The 24,604-nt window shown below is 46.0% G+C and overlaps 1 protein-coding gene across 2 annotated transcripts in view; it reads left to right on the top strand.

Annotated features, from left to right (window-relative positions):
* The window catches only part of SMARCAD1 (SWI/SNF-related, matrix-associated actin-dependent regulator of chromatin, subfamily a, containing DEAD/H box 1), a 337,899-nt gene that overhangs the window by 161,650 nt on the left and 151,645 nt on the right, over positions 1-24,604 (top strand). For both annotated transcript variants that reach the window (XM_063917359.1, XM_063917366.1), the window contains exon 8: positions 7,645-7,729. In XM_063917359.1, coding sequence (XP_063773429.1) covers positions 7,645-7,729 — 85 coding nt within the window. The remainder of the gene's footprint in view (positions 1-7,644; positions 7,730-24,604) is intronic.

Genomic DNA, 24,604 nt, shown 5'->3' on the forward strand with positions numbered 1-24,604 from the left:
CCTTTCTTTGTACTGTCAGCTCTTCCGGGCACAGTTTCTCTAATTGAGGTCTGGAGGAGGGACATAGAGGGAGGAGCCAGAGCACACCAGAATCTAAACTCTTTCTTAAAGTGCCCATGTCTCCTGCGGAGCCCGTCTATTCCCCATGGTCCTTACGGAGTCCCAGCATCCACTACGGACTACGAGAAATAGATTTACCGGTAAGTAAAATCTTATTTTTCCATACTTAATGCAATCAATTAAATGATGCAGCTGACTGAGAAAATGCAACATATTTTATTTCCAGAAAAGAATCCACATAGAGGGGGTAATTCTGAGTTGATCGCAGCAGGAATTTTGTTAGCAATTGGGCAAAACCATGTGCACTGCAGGGGGGGCAGATATAACGTGCAGAGAGAGTTAGATTTGGGTGTGGTGTGTTCAATCTGCAATCTAAATTGCAGTGTAAAAATAAAGCAGCCAGTATTTACCCTGCACAGAAACAAAATAACCCACCCAAATCTAACTCTCTCTGCACATGTTATATCAACTCAGAATTACCCCCAAAGTGTAAATGGCACTATGTTCTAGTAACTTCAGTTTCATTTTTGCATGTAGAGTCTGTTTACCGTGCCTAGAACCATTAATGTGTGAGTTTGCTCTAGAATATCTTTTATCTAAAATAACAATTCAACTTGTTATATAGTACGATTTTCCTTTCCACTTATCTTTTGTCAATACTTTTCAATGCAGTTGTGTGACACACTTGCTGCTGTCTTGTTTTTTGAACACTTTTCCATAAGCCTACTTTGTCCTAGAATAATTGACTATGGGGTTCATTCTGACCCGTTCGCACGCATCTGTGGTACGAACGGGTCAGAACTGAGCATGCGACCCGCCACTGACGTCACCAGGCAATGGAGTGTCAAGCATGAAGAAAAGACGCAGCGCTGGACTGAAAGAAGATGGACAGCGGAGAGGTGGTCCAGGGCGGATACTCACCATTGGAGGCCGTTTTCGGGGAGTGGTAAGAAGAACGCAGGCGTGTCCAGGCGAACGGAGGGCGGATGTCTGACGTCAGGACCAGGACCTTCAGCGCTGGATCCGTCGCACAGGGTAAGTAGGTCTAGGGCTAGTCTTGTTTTGCAGGAAAAATTTTAAGCATAGCTGGGCTGCACAAGCGATCGCAGCCCTGCTATGCTAAAATACACTCCCCCATAGGCGGGGATTAGTTGATCGCAGCAGAGCAAAAAGTTGCTGGCTGCGATCAACTCGGAATGACCCCCTAAATCAGCAAAAGAAAAAACAAAGTTATTTTATCACTTGTTTCAAATATACCTATTGGATTAAAGAGCAGCAAATAGGTTATAGCAACAACGATTATAGCGATTACAGTCCAAGATGGTGCTGCAGATGGCTGCCTCGGAGCTATGTAACTCAGCCAAAATACCTGTTTCCCCTTGTTTTCCCCTGCCCTTGTCTACCCTACGGGTGACCAAATACAGCAGGGAAGCCCTCCTAAGTTGGAGCGCTCCCGCGGTGCTTACCCCACGTTCAGGCCCGTCGGTGAGTGGATCAGCGGCCCTTGCAGCCCTCGCTGCCCTGTGTGACAGGGATGCAGACGTCTTGGACGCCGAAGTGGGTGACCGAGCGGCCGCGGCCACCCCGCAGCCCAGGCGGTGACTGGCGGGCAGATCGGTGGCCCCGGAAAGAGAATGACGGAGGCCCCATGTTGGCCCTAGTAGAAGGACCTCAGAGGAGAGGCTTTCGCGCATGTGCCCTAGTGAGGTGGCAGCGGTGGCGAGGGCACAGGTCTGCACTTCCCGCTGTCCTGCTCTCGAACGTGCGCTCACTGGCAAACAAGTTTGACGAACTGTCTCACCTTCTGGGCAGCGCAGGGTCAGGCATTACAGAGACGTCCGTCCTCTGCTTTACGGAGACGTGGCTGGACGACCATATTGCTGACGACCCGATGTCTCTGCCGGGCTTCGGTCTCTTCAGAGCCGATCACTCCAAGGTTGTCTCAGGAAAAACGAAGGGTGGTGGCATCTGCTTCTACATCAACGACAGATGGTGCACCAGTGTCACAATCCTAGGCAAATCATGTAGCCCTCGCCTGGATATGCTGAGTATCATTTGCAACCCCTTCTGTTCCCCCCGCGAATTTGCCTCAATTGTCCTTGTGGGAGTGTACATACCCCCCCTCCCGCCTAGTCTGCGTGAACGAGAAGCCCTGCACCACCTGGCCATATGCATATCCGGCATAGAACAAAAACACCCATACTGTCTGCTTATAGTGCTGGGCGACTTCAACAGAACTAATATGAGCAAGGAGCTACCTAACTACAAACAACAAGTGACGTGTCCCACTAGGCGCTACCCTTGACCACTGCTACACTACCCTTAAGTCTGCCCTCTGGTCTATCCCGCGTGCTGCTCTCGGCCTATCTGACCACTGCCTCGTCCACCTACTCCCTACCTATACACAGAAGCTGAGAGCGGTTAAGCCTGTCTTCAAGACTGTTAAGAAATAGACCAACGGGGCTAAGATGAAGCTCCATGCCTGCTTCAACAGCACAAAATGGAGGGTCTTTGAAGCCTTGACTAACGACCTGAACGACCTGACAGACACTGTAAAATCCTACATCAGCTACTGTGAGGACATGTGTGTACCTATCAAGACTTACCGCATTTACAACAACAACAAGCCCTGGTTCAACGCCCAGCTCAGGCAACTTCGTTGGGCCAAAGAGGAGACCTATAGCAGCGGTGACAGAGCACTATACAACCGAACTAGGAACTCACTGACTAAAGAAATCAGGTAACAGATAAGCAGGGGGGGGGCGGCAAGTAAAGTTAGACAGATAGGTACAGATGGAGCCTCGGTCATCTCACCTGACCGAGACGCAGGTGTGCACTCCCAACGTGACTAGGCGACCCATCCGCTGGAAGTGCACTGAGATGCTCCCATTTAGAGCATTTCTGTCTGGGCTCGCGGACGGAGACGCTCTCCATTCAAGTGAATGGGGCGCGTCTCCGTCCGGGCGTGCGCGCCCATCCAGGCGGAGACGCTCACAGTGACTAGGGGGGGTAATTCAGAGTTGATTGCAGCAGCAAATTTGTTAGCCGTTGGGCAAAACCATGGGGGTTATTCCGAGTTGATCGTAGCTGTGCTGCTACGTTCATTCACACTGACTTGCGGGGGGACGCCCAGCACAGGGCTATCCCGCCCCGCATGTCAGTGCCGGTCATCCCCCCCGCAGAAGTGCAGAGGCATCGCACAGCAGCGATGCCTTTGCACTTCAAGAGTAGCTCCCGATCAGCGCAGCTTTAGCGTGCTGGCCGGGAGCTACTCATTGCTCCCCGGCTCGCAGCGGCTGCGTGTGACGCCCCCTGTTCGGTCCGGCCACGCCTGCGTTGGCCGGATCACGCCCACGAAACGCGCCCCTCGCCCAGCGACCACCTCCGCCTGTCAATCAGGCAGAGGCGATTGTAGCGGCCCGACGGCCGTCTGGCATGCGCAGTTCTGACTCGATCGCACTGCTGCAATAAACTGCAGCATGCGATTGGGTCAGAATGACCCCCCATGTGCACTGCAGGTGTGGCAGATATAACATTTGCAGAGAGAGTTAGATTTGGGTGGGTTATTTTGTTTCTGTGCAGAATAAATACTGGCTGCTTTATTTTTACACTGCAATTTAGATTTCAGTTTGAACACACCCCTCCCAAATCTAACTCTCTCTGCACATGTTACATCTGGTGCACCTAGTCACATAAAGAGCCTGAATAATGGAGGCTTCATCTATATACTGTAGGGACACAAGTGAGTTACATGTACGTCTAGTCAGTCCATGGTCAGGCGTTCAGCAAGCGGACTGCTTGGGGAAAGAAACTTTTGGGGCTTCTGGTGGACCCGACGGGGACGACCCTGTAATGCCTGCCTGAAGGAAGCAAGTTAAACATGCTGTGGCCGGGGTGTAGCTGGTTCTTTACCATCTTTGTTGCCCGCTTTTTATCTCTGGACATATACAGGTCCTCGACTGAGAGAAGGTCGGCCCCGATGATCTTCTCTCGGTTCTGACCACCTTTTGGAGCCTGCATCTGTCCCTCGCGCTGTCGGAACTGTACCATACCAGTATCGAGGAGCACAGGACCGACTCCACAATTGCAGAGTAGAAGAGGAACAGAAGCTTCTGTGGGATGTTGAACTTCCTCATTTGCCTGAGGAAGAACAACCTCTGCTGCGCTTTCCCGACAGTGGCGTCAGCGTTAGACCCCCATTTAAAGGTCCCGAGAGATTGTGGTCTCCAGGAACTTGAAGGAGTTCACTAGCGATACCACACGGTCAGCAATCGTTAGTGGAGGTGCACTAGCTGACTTATTCCTGAAGTCCACTATCATCTCGACAGTTTTGAGGGGGTTGAGCTCAAGGTTGTTGTGGCTGCACCATTGGGCCAACCGGTCTACTTCCTGTTTACAGGCCGATTCGTCCCCGTCCTTGATGAGGCCAATGACTGTGGTGTCGTCTGAGAATTTGATGATCTTTACTGATTGCGCCTCCGAGGTGCAGTTATTTGTGTACAGGGCGAAGAGCAGGGGTGAGAGGACACAGTCCTGAGGGGCCCCTGTACTAATAGACCGCGCTTGAGAGGTGAAATCCCCTGCTTTCACCACCTGCGTTCTATCTGTCAGGAAGTCTAGTATCTAGCAACAGGTAGCTTCAGGGACAGCCTTTCAATAATCCCAGTGGTTGCTTAAACATAGCTGAAGATAGTTGTAAGGGTAAAATGCACAATGTAGGTGTGTAGGTTGCGTTGCTGACTTCTAAATGCAAGCGGTGCTTCACCTGTATCATCCTAATGCTGCAGGCCTGGCCTACCCGTGGCTCTCCAGCTGTTGATAAACTACAAGTCCTATTATAAACCTGTGGCAGGGCATGTTGATAAGTGTAGTTTCACAACAGCTGGAGAGCCTTACAGATGTGTGTCCTCTTACATCTAACCTCCATGCACATTAAACAGCCCTTCTAGTCACGCCATGCCTTGGTATGACTTGGTAGCGCAGAGTGCCTTTTTGTGTGACTTTTTACATTAAAATATGTCTTACTCGCAAAGTGATGCAAATAGAATGGTTAAAATGATATGCAGCATTCCTGTATTCTGTGTGCGACCATGGCATATGAAATATTACGTTACAGTGTTTTCCTAGAAAACATGGTAACATACCATTTCATATGCAGTTACAGCCGCAGACACATTTTTGGCAAAAGAAGATGCCCGTTGCACAGTATTTCACTCATGCCAGGCAACTCCCTCTGCATGGCATATTGCGGCAAGATGAATGATGACATATCTGTATGTTGGCCCGGCTTGTCTTACGGGTTTGTTCAATTAAAGTCGGATCCATTCCGACATGCATTTGTCGGAATGGATACGACAACCTCTATTCAATCCCATCTTAATTCGACTTTTTCAAGTCGAATTGAGATGGGACGCAGAGGAAGAGAAGGGGGGCAAGCCGCGGGGAGACCAGCGGTGGGACTGCCGCCGGCAGCCAGAGGAGATCAGCGCTACATTAGCACTGCAGCAGGATGTCACTCAGCCGCCCGACATCACGGCAGCTTCCACCTGGCTCCAGCAGCGTACTGGAGCCGGGTGTAAGCTGCCGTGAGGTCGGGCGGCTGAGTGACATCCAGCTGCAGCGCTACTGTAGCGCTGATCTCCCTGTATGCCCGCCGGCTGCCCTTCCGTCTTCCTGCGGCTCCCCCCCCCCCCCTCCTCTGGGTCCGCATCTCAGTCCAACATCTTTTTGATGCCTGTCTGAGATGGTCGAAAAGGACACAAACACGTGGATCGGCAGCTATTCCGCCGATCCACGTGCTTTTCGACAAGTCAACTTCATCGACTTGTTGAAAAATTTAGGGATATATTGAATAGGTCGAATCAGGATTCAACCTTAAAAAGTCAAAAACTGCTGTCTTTTCGACAGACGCCAGTTTTCGACTTCAATTGAATATACCCCATAGTATTTTGCTCCTGAGAAAAATGGATGCTAGTGTGTGAGATTGTGGTAGGGAATCTAGACTTGTTTGGAGAATTGGAGCTATTTTGTTTTTGTTGCTGGCTATAAACGCTGCTTACCGTTTGTTTGTTTTAAACAGCTCTCAGAGCAAGAAATCTGCTCTGTATGATTAAATACAACGGATTTTTAAAAACAGCGCACCAACTCAATAGTGCAGCAACAGAAGCTAAGGTGATCCCAACCACCAGGAATAAACTCAAGACAATGACAACAATGTAAGCAACTGTGCGCACTCTCTTGGTGTATAATCAGGGAATAGTCTGTGTATAAATATATAAGTTTTATACGTCACACAGTTCAGAGAACACTAGTTCCTTTTTACTGAGAACTATAGTGTTATAGTCCAAATTCAGTCCAGTCTCAAATGGGCTCAATGTCCGTTCTTTGGCTCACTTATTCAAATTCTCTCCTTTTCTCCTGGTGGAAGAACCACTCCACATAGACCCAAAAATTAGGAAGAGAAAAAGAGAATATATACTGTAGTACAGTTTATTTGATAATTCCGCAAAAAATATTAAAAATGCAACAAGATTTCACACAAGGAATCCACCAATGACTAGGCAGAAAAGCGTACTGGATAAATAGGGGTGTAATATAATGCCCACCCAAACAACACGGGTACCTCCCGATTTTTTCAGGTGCCGTGTCTAGGTGAGCTGATTGGGGAGATTGTAGCAGACCGGCACCTATATCTTTTGGATACTGCAGATCCAGAGAAGGACACGGCACCTGAAAAATTCGGGAGGTACCCGTGGGATACCACTATGCTTGTTTGGGTGGGCATTATGACACCCCTATTTATCCGGTACGCTTTTCTGCCTAGTCATTGGTGGATTCATTGTGTGAAATCTTGTTGCATTTTTTATATTTTTTGCGGAATTATCAAATAAACTACTACAGTATATATTCTCTTTTTCTCTTCCTAATTTTTGGGTCTATGTGGAGTGGTTCTTCCACCAGGAGAAAGGAGAGAATTTGAATAAGTGAGCCAAAGAACGGACATTGAGCCCATTTGAGACTGGACTGAATTTGGACTATAACACTATAGTTCTCAGTAAAAAGGAACTAGTGTTCTCTGAACTGTGTGACGTATAAAACTTATATATTTATACACAGACTATTCCCTGCTTATACACCAAGAGGGTGCGCACAGTTACTTACATTGTTGTCACTGCTCTGTATGATACCCCCAAGGCAAACAAAACAGTAATTTTACTATTTTACTAGGATAGCATCTTTTAAAAAAGCGTTGTACCAGATGTCATGTGGGACACGACTGATCAGAATAATTTGGTATTCTTTGTACATTGCTGCAACTGTGAAACTATATAATTAAATGATAGTACGTTTTTAAATGTGTTTCTTTCCCTGTAATCCAAATTCCCAGCGCATCATAAATGGAACCTTTTTTTTTTTTTTTTTTTCCGGCTCCTGTAAATCTAAATCATTTAGATTAAGTTTACTTCATCACTATGTTTTGTTTGTATTACTGTTCTTTGCTTGTCATATAAGTGTTTAATTTATTGATCCTTAACAAATTGGATTAATGCTTTATGTAATTGTGTAACATTTGTTTTTGGATAGGAGCTTAGAGAGGTACTTCAAGAGCATGACTGGTCTTTTCATGAAGCACTTGAGGCGTTAAAGTTGTTTGCAGAAGATGAGCAAGGTAACGTTACATTCTTAGACTTTGACAAATCAATACAAAGTCATGGCTCTTTCAGATCTGACACAAAATAAAAATTGGCTAATATTGTAAAACAATTGTGTGCACAGATCCTTCATAATTGAGCAGTGGGAGGTAACCGTTTGGTTTTACAGTGTTAAAAAATTACTCTTAATTTAAATCTTTCTGGAAAATCACCAGAATTTCTGCACTTTGCAAATCTTGAGGAGTTTGGCTTTTGGGCCTATTTATATTTTTGTAGTACACACCACCTTCTTTTGAAACCATAATCTTCAGTGGACCACCTTGACTGATGCACTTGCTAAATTTTTTCAAGTATTGAAATGACACATTACAATCAGTGCCTGTGTAATGGTTTTCTTCCCAACTGATGCACTACTCTTCTACCTGATTATCAAGAGAGAACAGTAGCCACACACTAACCAGTTACTAGCAATATACTACTCCAGGAATCACAGGAACACATTTCTTTGTGTAGATACAGGTTGAGTATCCCTTATCCAAAATGCTTGGGACCAGAGGTATTTTGGATATGGGATTTTTCCGTATTTTGGAATAATTGCATACCATAATGAGATATCATGGCGATGGGACCTAAATCTAAGCACAGAATGCATCTATGTTTCATACACACCTTATACACACAGCCTGAAGGTAATTTTAGCCAATATTTTTTATAACTGTGCATTAAACAAAGTGTGTCTACATTCACACAATTCATTTATGTTTCATATACACCTTATACACACAGCCTGAAGGTCATTTAATACAATATTTTTAATAACTTTGTGTATTAAACAAAGTTTGTGTACATTGAGCCATCAAAAAACAAAGGTTTCACTATCTCACTCTCACTCAAAAAAGTCCGTATTTCGGAATATTCCGTATTTCGGAATATTTGGATATGGGATACTCAACCTGTAGTAACCTTCTGTAGTTATTATACACTTTCACTAGAGCGGTTTCCAAACTTTCCTTATTAGCAATAAAAGTTTTATGTTTCTCTACAGAAAATTATTATATCTAATTGATAAGAGAAATGGGTGGTCTTAGTGTCTGCCAGGTGCTCCGTGTCCACACAGTCGCCATACATTAAAGTGATCTACAACAATGTGGAGTTTACTGTACAGTGAGGAGAGTGCACACTTTTCCACTCGCTCATTCTGTAGCTCCATGTCTCCATATCTCTAAAATCCACACAACACTATTTTGTTATAAGTCTAAAATACACTAATTTCAATGATTGTGGCCATAGTTGATGGTCCCCAACTGCTCCTAACTTATCTTCTGTTACTGGGGAGCAATTAAGCTCTTCAGTCGTATATAGGTAGATATGTAATAAAAATATGTATTTTCCTCTTCTTTATCACAATTGATTCTTTTTGATTTTGCGTTGAGGCAGAGAAATTGATGAGCTAATTAGTAGAAATATTGTTAGAACTAAAGTGCAAACTTTTCAAACTCTATGCTGATTGTCTGGGGCAGGACCAGAAACTGCAGTTGTGCCAAACAGCCCCTACTGGAGCTCCAGGTCCTGTTAGACTCTGCTAGCGTCTGGTGTCTTTTGGCGTCTTTTTTGGTGAAAATTGTGTCTTGGTTGCAATGCAGTTAGAATGCAAAAGGAGATTTTGCAGATTAATTTGATATGCAACACTCGCTAAATCTGTACACGAAAGGCTACAATGTAGCAGTTGCAGCTATTTTCTGAAACAATTTCAGTTGTGCTCAGTATACGTATTCAGTCACACAGTATGCAAGTGTTGCAAATCAAATTAAGCAGCACAGCCTGCTTAAATTCTAAGCAGTCTGACTAGATTGCTTAGAAATTAAGCATGGATCTCTTCGTGTGTATGCCCCATAGCGATAGCGATGCGCTGCCCCTCGCGTCGCTAACACCGGTACTAGATAGATTGGCCCTGCATGCAGACACAATCTAGCACATCGCTCACTTCACTGCTGTGTGAAGTGAGCATCCCCCCCCCCCCCCCCCCCCCCATCACGCTGTGTGCTGAGCGGGGGGAGAGATGTGTGCTGAGCGGTCTGCTAGATCGCTCAGCACACATCTCCCCATGTGTACCCCCCCCCCCTTAAGTCTCATCATGTTGTGACTAAGATACATTTTTGGCAGAAAACAAAACGTCTGACATTAGCAGATTTGCGCAGAGCCAGGCATCTCGCGCTGCGTGGCGTATTGAGGCTAGATGTATGAGGGCACATCTGTAATAGCTCTACCTCATCACAATTCCAGCACAACATCTTACACACCTAGGAGACCATTTAGGGTGATCAAACCACCAGTGTAAGGCATAGCCAGTGGATGAGCTCATATAGCATTTTTATCTAATTGTGGCATTTTATATAAACAATGAGTAGTATTAAAAATGAATCCCCAGTCATCTCATGGTAGAGGGAATCTTATTTGCATTCAGCTCTGTACTTGTTATTAGAATAAATTGTTATAGTGCTAGCTTTTGTAGTAAGGGACGCCTGTTTCTGCTCTGTTGACCATCACGTTTTGCAGGCCATCAGCATATTTGCCCTATATTGCCCAGTGTATAGACTATCTGATAGAGTATAGTGAGAGAGTTCTTTGATTGGGTGAAAGTGAACCCAAGAAGTTGGTCTTTCTGCTACGGGGTACACTGGGCTCCACAAGTCTGGACAATGGGGTGTAGAGTAGGATCTTGATCCGAGGCACCAACAGGCTCAAAGCTTTGACTGTTCCCAGAATGCACAGCGCCGCCTCCTATATCACCCCGCCTCCCAGCACAGGAGCTCAGCTTGTCAGTTGGTGCTGCAGTAAGCAGGCACATAACAGAGGGGATGCTCCAAGCAGCCCTGAGAAAAGCTTTTTATGAGGTAAAAAGTGAAGACTTCAAGGGCAGCAGCGGTGGTAAATGTTTTGTGACATTCACTGCTGCAGCTCCAGCTCTCCCCAGCGGCGCTGTACACTCCCGAGCCCTGGTTGCCGGGTACCTACAGCGGAGGCTCCGGTTTTCTTCATGTTAGACACACACGGCTGGGGCTCTCCAGGATCGCGTGGCCGCGCTTCGGGAGGTGGTAAGTGGGTCCCGCGCGCGGGACCCAGTCTTTATCGCGATCCGGCGCGGTCAGTGGGAGGCGGGCCGCGCGCGCTGGCGGTGCACACTGTGGATACAGGCGATCCCACTAGATCACCAGGGCACGGGGGCAGTTCAGGTTTTCTCTTAAAACCGATTTTAATATCGCCCACAGTACCCGGTGGTTTTGCCAGCAAGGGGGATAAGGCTTAGACATGAAGCCCCTCCCCCAGCCCCAGGGCGCCATTTCCAGCAAGTGTTCCTGCCCTGGAGCTGCATCTCTGTCTTTTCCTCACTTCCTGTCAGTGTCTGCGGCGCCATTACTCCTCAGCTCACTGTTCCTGGGACTGCTTGGGCAAATCCTCCTATGTAAAGCCGCCTGGTTGTCAGCGCTGTGCCTTTACATGACACTTAAGTATTCTACCTGCCATTTTAGTCAGTTAGTAAGAAAGAGTGCATTTAGTCAGGGGTTTATAGTACAATTACCCTGTGATATACATCCAGTTTCTTACTGTGTAGTGTTATATCTATTGACTATATAGCTGTGTAAGCTAGTCCAGTGCAGTATTATTGTCTGTAATAACCTCTGCATTGTACAAACTGTGACTATTTGTGTGTGCATTGATAGCTGAGTGGTGTCCATCTCGTGTCTTTCACTCAACTTGCTATCCCTATATTCTATAACCTGAGGGGGCTTGATGCGTCAGGTGTTATTTAATATAGGATTTTCACAAAGATATACTGTATTACGTATCTTTCTCTGTGATTTAGTCACCATATCTCTCCTTTATCTCTGCTGGTGCTGACTACACTGCGCAGGAGTTTGGGTTTAGGGATATAGTGCTTCTAGTAATTGTATTGTGTTACCTCATACTGCAAGTTATATCATGTCTGCTTTTGAGGGTAACGGTTCTGGGGCGGAACACATTGCTGGTGTTGCTGAAGCCACAGGCACATATGGGGAGAATATTGCAGCTGTGGGTTCTGGTTCTGGGGGCTCCTTGCCCCCCAGTGGGACTGTGGCAACGGAGGCACATACTGACCCTCCGTGGGCCGCTTTTTCCACGCTTCTGCATACGCTAGTTCATAAACTTAACACCCGCTATGGGACCCCCAATGCCGGTACAACCGTATGTGGTCCCTGCAGCTAACCCGCCGTGGGCGGACGATTTATCTGCTCAATTAAAGAAGTTGAACCAGTCCCTGACTACTAAAAAGTCTGACCATCGCTCGCCTAAGTCCAAGAGGTCTTCTAAGCGAGCGCTCGTCTCCTCACAATCCACTGCTGTCACTGACACCTCGTTTGATGAAGACAGCACATACACTGACCCCACAGGTTCTGACTCGGATACGGCTGATGGGGAGGGTAGTTCACATGTGGATGTTCCTGATCTTTTGGAGGCTATTAAATTAATTCTGCAGATTACGGATGATCCCGAGCCATCCGTTCCTCCTAAGAAACCAGATAGGTTCAAGCGTCAGAAGGTGATTAAACAAGTTTTACCTCACTCTGACCACCTAGTGGATATACGTCAGGAACCCTGGCAAAGCCCGGGTACGAAGTTTGTGCCTCAAAAGAAGATGCTGGCTAGCTATCGGCTCGCGCCAGAGCTGTCTAATTATTGGGAAACGCCTCCTGCAGTAGACTCACATGTGGCTAGGATGGTGGTTTCCTCAGCTCTACCTGTCACTACCGTCACGTCTCTAAAAGAGCCTACGGATAAACGTGTCGAGGGTTGTCTAAAAGCGATTTACACCCTCACGGGTGCTGCACAAAGGCCCACTATTGCAGCTACATGGGCAGCAGAGGCTATTGAAGCATGGGCCTTGGAGTTAAAAGCTGAAATCTCCTCTGACCATGCTAGACAATGCTTGTCATATATTGTCACAGCTTCTCGCTTTATTAAAGAGGCGGCTTCTGATGCCGATATCCTAGCAGCCAAGGCCTCTACTACGTCAGTCCTGGCTCGCAGGATATTGTGGCTGAGATCCTGGTCTGTGGATCTGGACTCTAGAAAAACCCTGGAGGTACTCCCTTTCAAGGGGGATATTCTGTTTGGGGAGGACTTAAATAAGATAGTGGCTGACTTGGCTACTGCCAAAACTGCCTGTCTGCCTAATACAGCTCCTTCTGTGTCAAAGGCCAAAGGCACGTCCTTTCGCCCCTTTCGTCCTTCAGGTAAAGCAAAAGGTCAGGCGTACCATAAGCAGGCCCGCACTTCCAAACCTGGTAAGCTGAAGCCCAAAAGAACTTGGGCTGCCCGTCAGCCAGCAGCCAAGACCGATAAGCCTGCCGCATGACGGGGCGGGCCTCCCCCTGGGGGATCCCAGGGTGGGGAGCCGACTTCTAGGGTATACCCAGGAATGGTTGAAGACCACTTCAGATGCCTGGGTACGGGAAGTCGTCACTCGAGGTTACGCCATAGCCTTCAAAAACCGACCCCCTCATCTATTTTGCCTGACAGACGTCCCGTCGGACCAGACAAAGGCAAACACTCTGCATTCGGTGGTACAGACCCTCCTGGATACAGGAGTCGTAGTACAGGTGCCTCTTGCTCAGAGGGGCCGGGGGTACTATTCTCCGCTGTTTCTAGTCCTGAAACCGAATGGTTCCTCCCGGCCTATTCTCAACCTCAAGGCACTGAACAATTTTGTGAAGGTTTCCAAGTTCCGTATGGAAACCCTTCGCTCTATAGTTCTGGCCTTGGAACCTGGGGACTACATTGTCTCCCTGGACATACAGGATGCTTACTTGCATATTCCTATAGCAGTGTCACATCAACAATACCTGAGGTTCGCTATTGGCAACCTCCATTACCAGTTTCGGGCGTTACCTTTTGGTTTAACAACGGCTCCGCGAGTCTTCACCAAAGTTATGGCGGTGATGATGATGGTACTCCACCGTCAAGGGGTCAGGATACTGCCGTATCTGGACGACTTGTTAATCCTGGCAAATTCCCCAGATCTTCTCCTGCAACATCTAGATATGACGGTCCGGTTTCTACAAGCACACGGGTGGCTCATCAACTGGAAGAAATCCTCCCTGGTCCCTGCTCAGAGCATGGTGCATCTGGGAGCGCTGTTGGACACTCACACCCAGAGATGTGACAGGATTCGTTGCTTCCTTTCTCGTCCGCAAGTGTCGATACATTCGGCAATGCAGGTGCTGGGCCTCATGGTATCCGCATTAGACATGGTGGAGTATGCTCAATTCCATTCTCGCCCCCTCCAGAAGCTGATTTTAGCCAAGTGGGGCGGCCTGCCTCACCGGATCAGGTCTCAAATGATCTCTTTGACTCCGGAGGTCCGTCTGTCGCTGCTTTGGTGGCTCCAGGTCCGACAATTGTGCAGAGGCCGTCCCTTCTGGATATCCAACTGGGTCCTGTTGACGACAGATGCCAGTCTAAGAGGTTGGGGCGCGGTGCTGTAGCAGCACTCCTTGCAGGGTCGGTGGACCAAGGAGGAATCTCTCCTCTCGATCAACATTCTGGAATTGCAGGCGGTCTTCAATGCGTTGAACCTAGTCCAGCATTTGATTCAGAACCGTCCTGTTCAAGTACAATCGGTCAACGCCACCACAGTGGCTTACATAAATCATCAAGGCTGCACTCGAAGCCGTTCGGCAATGAAGGAAGCCTCACGGATTCTACGTTTGGCAGAACGCCATCTACCGGCAATATCGGCAATATTCATTCCGGGAGTCCTGAATTGGAAAGCGGACTTTCTCATGCCGGCGAGTGGGGCCTCCATCCAGAAGTGTTTCAACTCCTCGTGGAAAGGTGGCGTCTTCCAGATGTGGATCTGATGGCGTCTCGACACAATCACAAGGTTCCGGTCTTCGGAGCAAGGACAAGGGATCCTCAAGCAGCATTCGTGGATGCGCTGGCAGTGCCGTGGAGGTTTCGGCTGCCGTACGTGTTCCCTCCGGTGTCACTCCTGCCCAGGGTAATTCGGAAGTTCAAGCAAGAAAAAGGAAATCTGCTTCTCATAGCTCCGGCGTGGCCCAGACGGCACTGGTTCTCAGACCTGCAAGGCCTATCGTCAGAGCGTCCACTTCTACTTCCACAACGCCCAGACCTCCTCGTTCAGGGCCTCTGTGTCTACCAGGACCTAGCCCGGCTGTCTTTGACGGCGTGGCTCTTGAAGCTTCCGTCTTAAGAGCTAAGGGTTTTTCTGAAGAGGTCATTAAAACTATGTTGCGGGCCCGGAAACAGGCCTCTGCTCGGATTTACCATCGGGTCTGGCATTCCTACTTTGTTTGGTGCGCATCTAACCATTATGACGCTTCCAAGTTTAGTACAGCCAAACTTTTGTCTTTTCTACAGCAGGGCCTAGATTTATTCCTGCTTCTGGCCTCCCTCAAGGTTCATATTTCTGCCTTGTCGGTGTGGTTTCAGAGAAAAATTGCGACTTTACCTGATGTTCATACTTTCACTCAGGGTGTGTTGCGTATCCAACCTCCCTATGTCCCTCCTGTGGCTCCTTGGGACTTGGCGGTGGTTTTGGAGACGTTGCAGGAGCCTCCATTTGAACCTCTTGGTTCAGCTGACCTTAAGTGGCTTTCCCTTAAGGTGGTGTTCTTGCTGGCTATTGCCTCTGCTAGAAGAGTGTCGGATTTGGGTGCCTTGTCTTGTAGTTCCCCATATCTGATTTTTCACCGTGACCGGGCGGTTCTTAGGACTCGTCACGGATATTTACCTAAGGTGGTTTCTTCGTTCCACCTTAATCAGGAGATTGTGGTTCCAGCTTTTGTCTCTCCTGATTTGTCTCCCAAAGAGCGGCCTTTGGATGTGGTACGGACTCTCCGTATCTATGTGAAGAGAACTGCTTCTATTCGAAAGTCTGATTCTCTCTGTTCTGTTTGGATTTCACAAACGTGGCTGGCCTGCTCACAAGCAGACCCTGGCCAGGTGGATTAGAATGGTGATTGCGCATGCTTATGTGAAGGCTGGTCTGTCAGCTCCTGTTCACATTACAGCCCATTCTACTCGGTCTGTTGGATCTTCTTGGGCGGCCCAACGTGATGCGACCCTTGATCAATTGTGCAAGGCGGCTACATGGTCCTCTAGGAACACGTTCATAAGGTTCTATGCCTTTGATACTGCCGCTTCCCAGGATGTTTCCTTTGGACGCCGGGTTCTTGTGCCCGCTACAGTGCGTCCCCTCCCATAAGGAACTGCTTTAGTACATCCCCATTGTCCAGACTTGTGGAGCCCAGTGTACCCCGCAGCAGAAAACGAGTATTATGGTAAGAACTTACCCTTGTTAAAACTCTTTCTGCGAGGTACACTGGGCTCCACAAGGCGCCCACCCTGACGCACTTAGCTTCTTTGGGTTGATATGGCATTAGCCGCTGACACTTCTCTTGTCGTGAGAGTGTGGTGTATATGGCTACTAACCGTTGTCGTCTCTTTTCCTGCTACTGTATTGGGCTGGTTAACTAAACTGAGCTCCTGTGCTGGGAGGCGGGGTGATATAGGAGGCGGCGCTGTGCATTCTGGCAACTGTCAAAGCTTTGAGCCTGTTGGTGCCTCGGATCAAGATCCTACTCTACACCCCATTGTCCAGACTTGTGGAGCCCAGTGTACCTCGCAGAAAGAGTTTTAACAAGGGTAAGTTCTTACCATAAAACTCGTTTTTTAAATTTCACTCTGGTTTTAGCTTTGAAATTGTGGGCGGGAAAGCCATTACTCAAGTTATTATGACCAATTTGTGCTCTTACAAGGAAGTGGCAAAGAGGTTCAGATGATGAGTTTGTTAGAATATGCAGGTCCTCCATGTATGTACAGCTTGAACATGCTACAGGACTGAAAAGGAGGTAATAAATGACCGTGGTCTTTTTAGGTAATTTGGTAGAAGAGAGGCCATACTACATTATGACAGGGACACAATCATAAGTTTAGAGGTAACTGAGGGTAGATGTTTGTTTTGCATGACCCATTTATATTATCATAAAAGATCAATCCACAAGTAAGGATTGAGGATGTGTTTAGTCCCTATCTGTCAGGTGAACAGATAAAGTTAGTGTTCCTCAAGAAGATTGCTAAATCCGTTATTTTGTTTAATAACTACATCTTACCATATTAAGGGAATCTAACTGCAGAGCAGATCTCTAACTTAGTAAGTACAACTGATCCTTACCTTTTTAGTGTGGATCTTAGTAGTTTTCTAGAAACAGGCTATTGCCTAGTGTTTGGGACACACGTTGACGACTGGTGACTTGCCTGAAAGTGGGTACTTAAGAGCATTTTCTTTGAATAGTAGAACGGATCCATTATGCTTGGAGGAGCTATTCACAATCAATATTTGAAGATAATTCTCTTGGATGTTTGCAACATTAACTTTAGCTGAAAATGGATTGAAATGATACTTTGTCATTTGTTTATAGTCCTAAAGGTAAAAATCTGAACACATAAGGAGAGTGAGTCCATTTATTTGCAAATGGCCACCCACTTTGAGCCCAAATAGACCCACAGAACCTCCAGAAATGGCCCTTGCAGAGAACATGGGCATACTGGTAACATTAAGGTGTATATGAAATCCGTATACAGTATGTATGACCATTGTGGCTGGGAATAGGAGGATGAAGTCAACTGAAATACAGTAAGTCACAGAAGTTGATCTTGCAGTATTTCCTCTGAAAAGGACAAATGGTAATAGGTTGAATGTGGGAGAAATGAGCCTACACCCACCTTAATTGAACCTACTATTAAGAATATAGCCTAAACAAAAGCAAACCTCTAACTATTAATTAAGCAGATAAAATGAATGGGATGCAGTTAAGATCCCGAGGGGCGGGATCCCAGCGGTTGAAATACAGATGCTGGAATCCCTAAGGACGTCAGAAGCCTAGCGTCTCAATACAGACAGTGCTCGGGATACCAGCGTCAAAATATGGACAGCTGTTATCCCGATTTTACTTCCAGCGGGAAGCTCCGGCGTCCTGACATGCGCGCGGGGAATTGGGGGGCTTTGTTATGTTTAGGCATGAGAAAGGGAATTAGGGTGCAGAGATGAGAAAGCTAGGGCTAGGTACCGGGGAAGGGAGGATTAGGCACTACCCATGGGGATTAAGGTTAGGCACCTATGGCGAGGGTTAGGTTTAGGCTCCCACATGAGGGTTAGGGTAGGGGGCAGGGAAAGGTTAGTGTACTTTACAGGGGCTGTAGGGATTCCGATGGTCGGGATGCCGCTGTCTGTATTCTGAGCGTCGGCATCCTGTCCATCGAGATATCATACTGATTCCAAATGAATAGCTCACAGATGTGTCTCTGGGGACTTTTTATGCTGAGTATCATTTATCTTATGCTAAGTATTTATCTTTTGCTGGGTATCTTGTTTATCATTAAATATTTGCAGCTTATTCCCTGAAAACACCTGTTGGGGGGATAACTCAAATATTTAGTACCACCCACATTTACAAATGAGAGACCTGCTGAAGTGCCTCTACTTTCAACAGAAGACGCAACCGCATAGGTTTCAGTGGGTGGTGCAATGCGTTCAGATTTGCTGAGCTCCAGAATTCGAAGCATTCCTGAGATTGGCCCCTGCAGCTATCACCATCTGAAGGTGGCGTTAGCCCGTTGTAGCCTATGAGCTACAGTTCGTAAAAGATAACCGGCAGACTGTTCCTTTTCGGAGCCCCTGTCCCTGAGGGGGTAGATTGTTACATCCTGCCATAATATTTACATACTGCAATGTGCTTCTGGGTGCTAATATCCCACCCAGATTGCGATTATTGATAAATAGACCCCTTAAACACTTGGCATTCTGACACTGAATATGTCCGGCCAGATATAACAACTGGGCAGGCATTACAATTTGACCTCCCAATTGTGATGTCATTGTCGGCAGTTAATAAGACAACTTAACGGGTCTGTCAGCGGGTACTGCAATGACTGCAGCAGACTGTCGGTGATTGACAGTCTGCTGCTGTTCTGGGGCGTGTCGACGGCCTCACGTGAAAATAGAAATGTGTTGCCGCTGTATTGGGTGGAGGGAAGAGGCCAGGTATCCTCATTGTGATATTAAGATTTCCTGCCCTCTGCACGGGCACTTTATGCGGCACAATGGGTGTGTAAGCCGCCCGATGGTAAGTAAGAGATCCAATGCTGCGTCCTAGGACACCACTGCAGCAGTAGGCGATTGCTTGTAATAGATGCCTTCTGCTAGGGGACTCACTGCGTTTGCTGACGATATTACAGGTGGCGGGATGCCACTGGTGGGATCCTGACAGCCGGCATATCCTCCTGAACCCGTACTAAGTTTGTTTTGTCTTTTGAGTTATTGCCACTTTTTAAATCTAGCCTCTAATTCACCAAAAACTCAGTCTCATACATTAACCCTGTGAAGCCCTATCAATCCATATGGTCCCCTCATGGAATAAGTAACACAAATTATATGAACTACACTAATATCTGACATACTAATGGTCATGGCTTGTGCCACTCACAGGATGTCACATTTACCTCTTATCTCTGACAAGGTAACTATGGAGAATTGGGGTCCTGGCCTGAATACTGTATTTCTGCAGGTGTGTTATTTGTAAAACTGCAGGGGCTAATAAACCGTTCCCATAGGGTTTAGTGAACAATTCTCCTTCATTATTGGTTATTTGTTATTTTATTTTTTGTTTGTATAGCAATGGCCTGTACTAACTCCGTGTTCGACCTCTGTTCGCTTGTCACCTGTCCATTATTTTCTCAATAAGCAGTACCTACCCTAATGGCATGACGTTTTTGAAGTATTCTTCTTTCTAGTATGGCAATCATTGACTTCATAATATATCTTCTCATCAGGATCACCTTTCTCGGTTAAATTAGAATGCTAATGTATTGATAGTATAGTGTATTGTATTGTGGTTAAATATTTCTTTCCCGCTGTAAGTTCATTTGTATACTGTATAATATGCCAACGTGTCTGAAAACATGCACACCACATGCTTGAAAGAAGTCAGCTGGCACATGATACTTTTTAAAACATAACCTATACATAACCTAATAATTCTTAAATTGAAAGCACAGTGATGCTGCCAAGATGAAGAAAAAAAATGAATTCCGAATAAACACAAACGAGTATGACTTTGTTACACCCAAGAAGAGATATTGGTGATCTCTCATGTAGATGGTACTGTTACTTTGGTTTGATGAGGAGTTTCAGCCTTCATAGTTACAAAACAGATATAAGCCTTGATTCCTTTTATTCACATGTAGCTTGGACATATTGTGTGGTGTTGTTGTTTTTTTTTTTTTCTTGTGGGTTTTTTTCTAATTACTTCAGTGTTGCTACTGATTTCTACCTCCACATACTTAAGTTATTGAAATAGAATCAAATTCGGCTTTAAATATTTTTTTTGCCTTTTGTGTGTTTCTTTGTTTATGTATTTTAGTGCCCCCTGTTAGAAATTACTACAGTTTGAAACTTGCAAATCTACATTAGAGGTGCTTCTGAAACTGATGTTGCGCTTTGTTTTTTTCCTGAGGTCCAGTTGTGAGGTTTTGCAGACATGGCATCACACAGTGTGCCCTGGTTCTGGGGACAAGCATCAGGTTGCAAGTTACATGGAGGGAATGAACACGCATGACAAGAAGACACTAATGGGCTGAGAATAGTGCATGCAAGCACAAAAACAAATAAATAGATGGAAACATCAAATGCGATTAATGGGGGCATTTGGTTACCACGGCCTGTATGTGCTGTTTATGCCAAGGCAGCCTATGTGTGTCAGGAATTGTGCAGGAGGGAACTAGTACATAAACATTTAAAGGATGCCTGACTTATGCTACTGGAGAATGCAGTCTCAAGCGTCATTGCAGAATATTTAACAAATGTTCAATGTGGTCCAGGTCTAGTGACTAGGAAGGCCATCGCACAGTAGGTCATTCTCAATAAGCCAGTGCATAACCATATCTGAATGTTATGCTGGACTGGACTGCCCTCTGCATTTCAGGCAAGACATTTTGCAGTAGGAATGAAGACGGCTACTCGACAATATTAAATAATATTGACTTTTCCTTATAAGGGAATGTCTACACCCAACCGGTCCAGGAGATTATGCCCCTCTATATTGCAGCACACATCTCTGTTGAAGATTTTTATATGGGATGTGGTCAGTACAGACAGCGGGATCCCGACAGCCAGAATCCCAAAACATCCCATAGGTGAGTACAAGTGCTGGTGTTAGGATAGCCGCTAGGGGGAGGCTTGGGCTGCGTGAGTGGTAGGTCAGGGATGGTGTTTGGATTAGAGGTAGGGAAAAACTTTCCCGAATGTGTCACGATTCTGGCCATCAAGATCCCGCTGTCGGAATACTGCTTTTTGGGATCCCTACTGCTGGGATTTCATACCAAACCTGTTTATATTGGTGCCACATTTACTTGTCTGTTTATGGAAAACATGGTGGTGGGTGAGATGCTTAGTTGTCTGTATGATGAGCAGTTAATGCACTTTAATTCCAACTATCATATCTCACCGTGTTGTCAGACTGTTTTTGATTAAACTAGCCATTGGCACCATAGGTTGAAATCTTGCAATCCTTTTATCTGCAGTTACTCGCCTGTTTTGATGACTTGACTGAGTTTCATGATCCGACAGTATGTGCTACCTACTAATGCAGTTCGCTATAATGATTTTCTTCTTGGCATTCCATGCTGGCATTAACTTAAACACTGCTACTAATAAAATATTAGTAAGTAGCACCATCTTGGTTTCCTTGTGCATCCTAGTTGCTTTACGTTGAAACGAAGATGCATTTTCGGGAAAAAAAGATGCCTAACGTTAACAGAGTTGCATGGGGCTTGGCGCCTCACTTATGCCAGGCATCTTGTGCAACATGGCGTATTGAGGATAGATATATGAGGACACATCTGTATATATAGCTATCACCCATAGCTTAACTGACAAGTGAGGTGAATAACATTGATTATCTCATTACAATAGCATCTGTCAATGGGTGGGATATGTATTAGGCAGCATATGAACACTCAATTTTTTAGATTAATGTGTTGGAAGCAGGAAGAATAGACAGGCATAAGGATCTGAACCACTATGAGAAGAGCCAAATTGTGATGGAGAGATGACTGGGTAAGAGCATCTGTAAACAGCAGATATTGTGGGGGTGTTCCTACAAAAGTGGACCAAGGAAGGACAACTGGAGAAACGGTGGTAGGGTCGTGAACACCCAAGGCTCATTGATGAACGTTGGGAGCAAAGGCTAGCCGGTCTGGTCCTATCCCACAGAAGAGCTACTGTAGCACAAATTATTAAAAAGTTACAGTTGACTATGATGATAAGTTGTCAGAACACACTGCATCGTAGCTTGCTGCGTAAGCGGCTGTGTAGCCCAAGGCTGGTCAGAGTATCCATGCTGATGCCTGTCAATTGTCAAAAGCACCTACAATGGTCACATACCATCAGAACTGGAGCAATGGAAGAAGGTGACCTAGTGTGATGAATCCTGTTTTCTATTACATGACGTGTGTCGTATACCTGGGAAAAAGATGCCACCAGGATGCCCTACAGGAAGACTGCAAGCTGGCAGAAGCAGTGTGATGCTCTTGGCAATGTCATGTTGGGATAACTTGGCTCCTGGCATTCATGTGGATATTACTTTGTAAGTAAGCAATGTTGTAGACAAAGTACACTCCTTCATGGCAACAGTATTCTCTGATGGCAGTGGCCTTTTTCAGCAGGATAATGCGCCCTGCCACATTGCAAAACTTGTTCAGGAATAGTTTGAGGAAAATGGAGAAAGAGTTCTTGGTGTTGACTTGGCCTCCAAATTCCCCAGGTCTCCCTCCGATCGAACATTTGTGAGTTGTGCTGGAAAAATAGATAGAAGCCATGGCGGACCTACCTTGCAAGTTATAGAACCTAGTGTATCTGTTGCTAATTTTTTCCGAGGTCTTGTGAAGTCCATGCTTTGACAGGCCACTGTTTTAGCTGCACAAGGGGGGAACTACGCAATATTAAGGTTTTTTGACACACACACACACACACGCACACGCGTACGTTGGTAGGGAGACTAATTAGGACATGGGAAGTGGGATTCTGCAAGAAAAAAAAATGTGCAGAAAGTCGAAGTGGTGCTAGTGTACCACAATAAAGGTACTCATTCATTACAGTTTAGTCTTGTTCATTTTGGGATGTAGTTATGTGACCGGCGGTCAGGAGACAGATGGTCACATAACATCCCCCTTTCTCCCGCCCCCTCACAATCCCGACCAACAGGGACTATTCCCACTCATGGGTGTCCACGGCACCCATATAGTAGGAATAAAACCCGTGGCGACCGCAGGTCACCACCGAGCCCGCAAGGGTCTTGCTGCACTTGCCACCCCCCGCCGGGATTCCACTGCTGAGATGTCACGCATACCATGCCCATTCATTTTCTATCCATTTTCACTATATATATATTTTATAGATGCTAAAATGCATTTTTTAAGTAGACATTTTATCTTCGCAGTGCCCTTAGTAGACATTAAGCCACATTATAGTGCTCCTTGTATCACATTATGTCACATTGTGCCTCTTAGTCCAGTGCCACACATTTGTTACACTCTGTTCAGTCAGGGTCAGACTTCTTTGGCGGGCGGCTGCTGTATTAACTTCACAATGGTCACACTACTAAAGTTCACGCTGTGTGAGAGGAGTGCGGTGTGCGCCTTCACGGGCTGTTTGTTTCCTGTGCCTGACCTGCCAGTGTGTGTTTGGGAATAGCTTCCGTGTCTCTTCTTCGCCGCCTAGCCCAGGCAGGCTTGTCTAGTGGCCAGTTTAGCTGTGTTTTAGCATGCAGTTTGAAAATCACTGCTATACTGAGTACACACATAGTAATGCTGAAAATTGAATTTCATTTTTGGTATTGCCCGACAAAGGCTGTATACCCTCACAAGAGCCTGTGCATTGCAGCAGAAGATTTTACACCCTGTCATCTTTGGTCACTGAATGTACTGTAAGTAAAGGTGTGTTAGGTAGTCTGATGTCCACCATTGACCCTGCCAGCAAGTGCTGGTTGCCTTCCCCTTGACCTGCATGGCTACTGGCATATTCCAAACACCACTAGGTTAACTAGCCTATTTCTAAACGTAAATACACAATCGAGAGGTAACACTCCCCATATTTTCTGTACAGTGGTTGCTTTTTTCTTTACATTCCATGTGATTAGAAGGTATCTGCTCATTTGAATATAATCAATTAGCAAGGAGACTGTGTTCTTATTTCCTCATCCCTGACATAAATTGAACGTCTGTTTCATTCACAAAGCAGATTTCATATGGAGAAACTTTTTTGTGAAAATTTCAGTTAAAACTGTCTGCTCATTTAAAAGGCTAGCATTTTTCTACCACTTGCTTAATGGCACGTGTTAATCTGTAAACAGGGTATTTACCTTAAACAAGTGGCAGAAATTGTCATTTGTAAATGGTGATTGCATATCCTCATACCCAATTTACCTCTTCTCAGCAACAGTTGTTAATGCAGAGCTTACAAACCAATAAGACAGGAAGAATCTGCTGCTCTGATTGGCCTGCTGTTTGAGCATCCTGTATGGTCCTGCCCTGGGTGTCAAAGTGGGAATTCTGTATTACAAGGCTTGTGGTTTTTGTGACCGTAGCATGTGGTAGAACATACTGTTATAGCAGTGCCTTGTATGAACTATAACATTTCAGAGTGTTGTGACCATAGCAATAGGTGAACAACTGATATGTTCTGTCTCCTATGCAGAAAAAAAAAAAGTTTATATATTAGTTTTACATTCTCACGATTTCAACTCTCTGCGATTTTTAAGCTGATTTTTTGGTCA

The sequence above is a fragment of the Pseudophryne corroboree genome, chromosome 1 (assembly GCF_028390025.1).
Source record: "Pseudophryne corroboree isolate aPseCor3 chromosome 1, aPseCor3.hap2, whole genome shotgun sequence".
Classification (NCBI taxonomy): Eukaryota; Metazoa; Chordata; class Amphibia; order Anura; family Myobatrachidae; genus Pseudophryne; species Pseudophryne corroboree.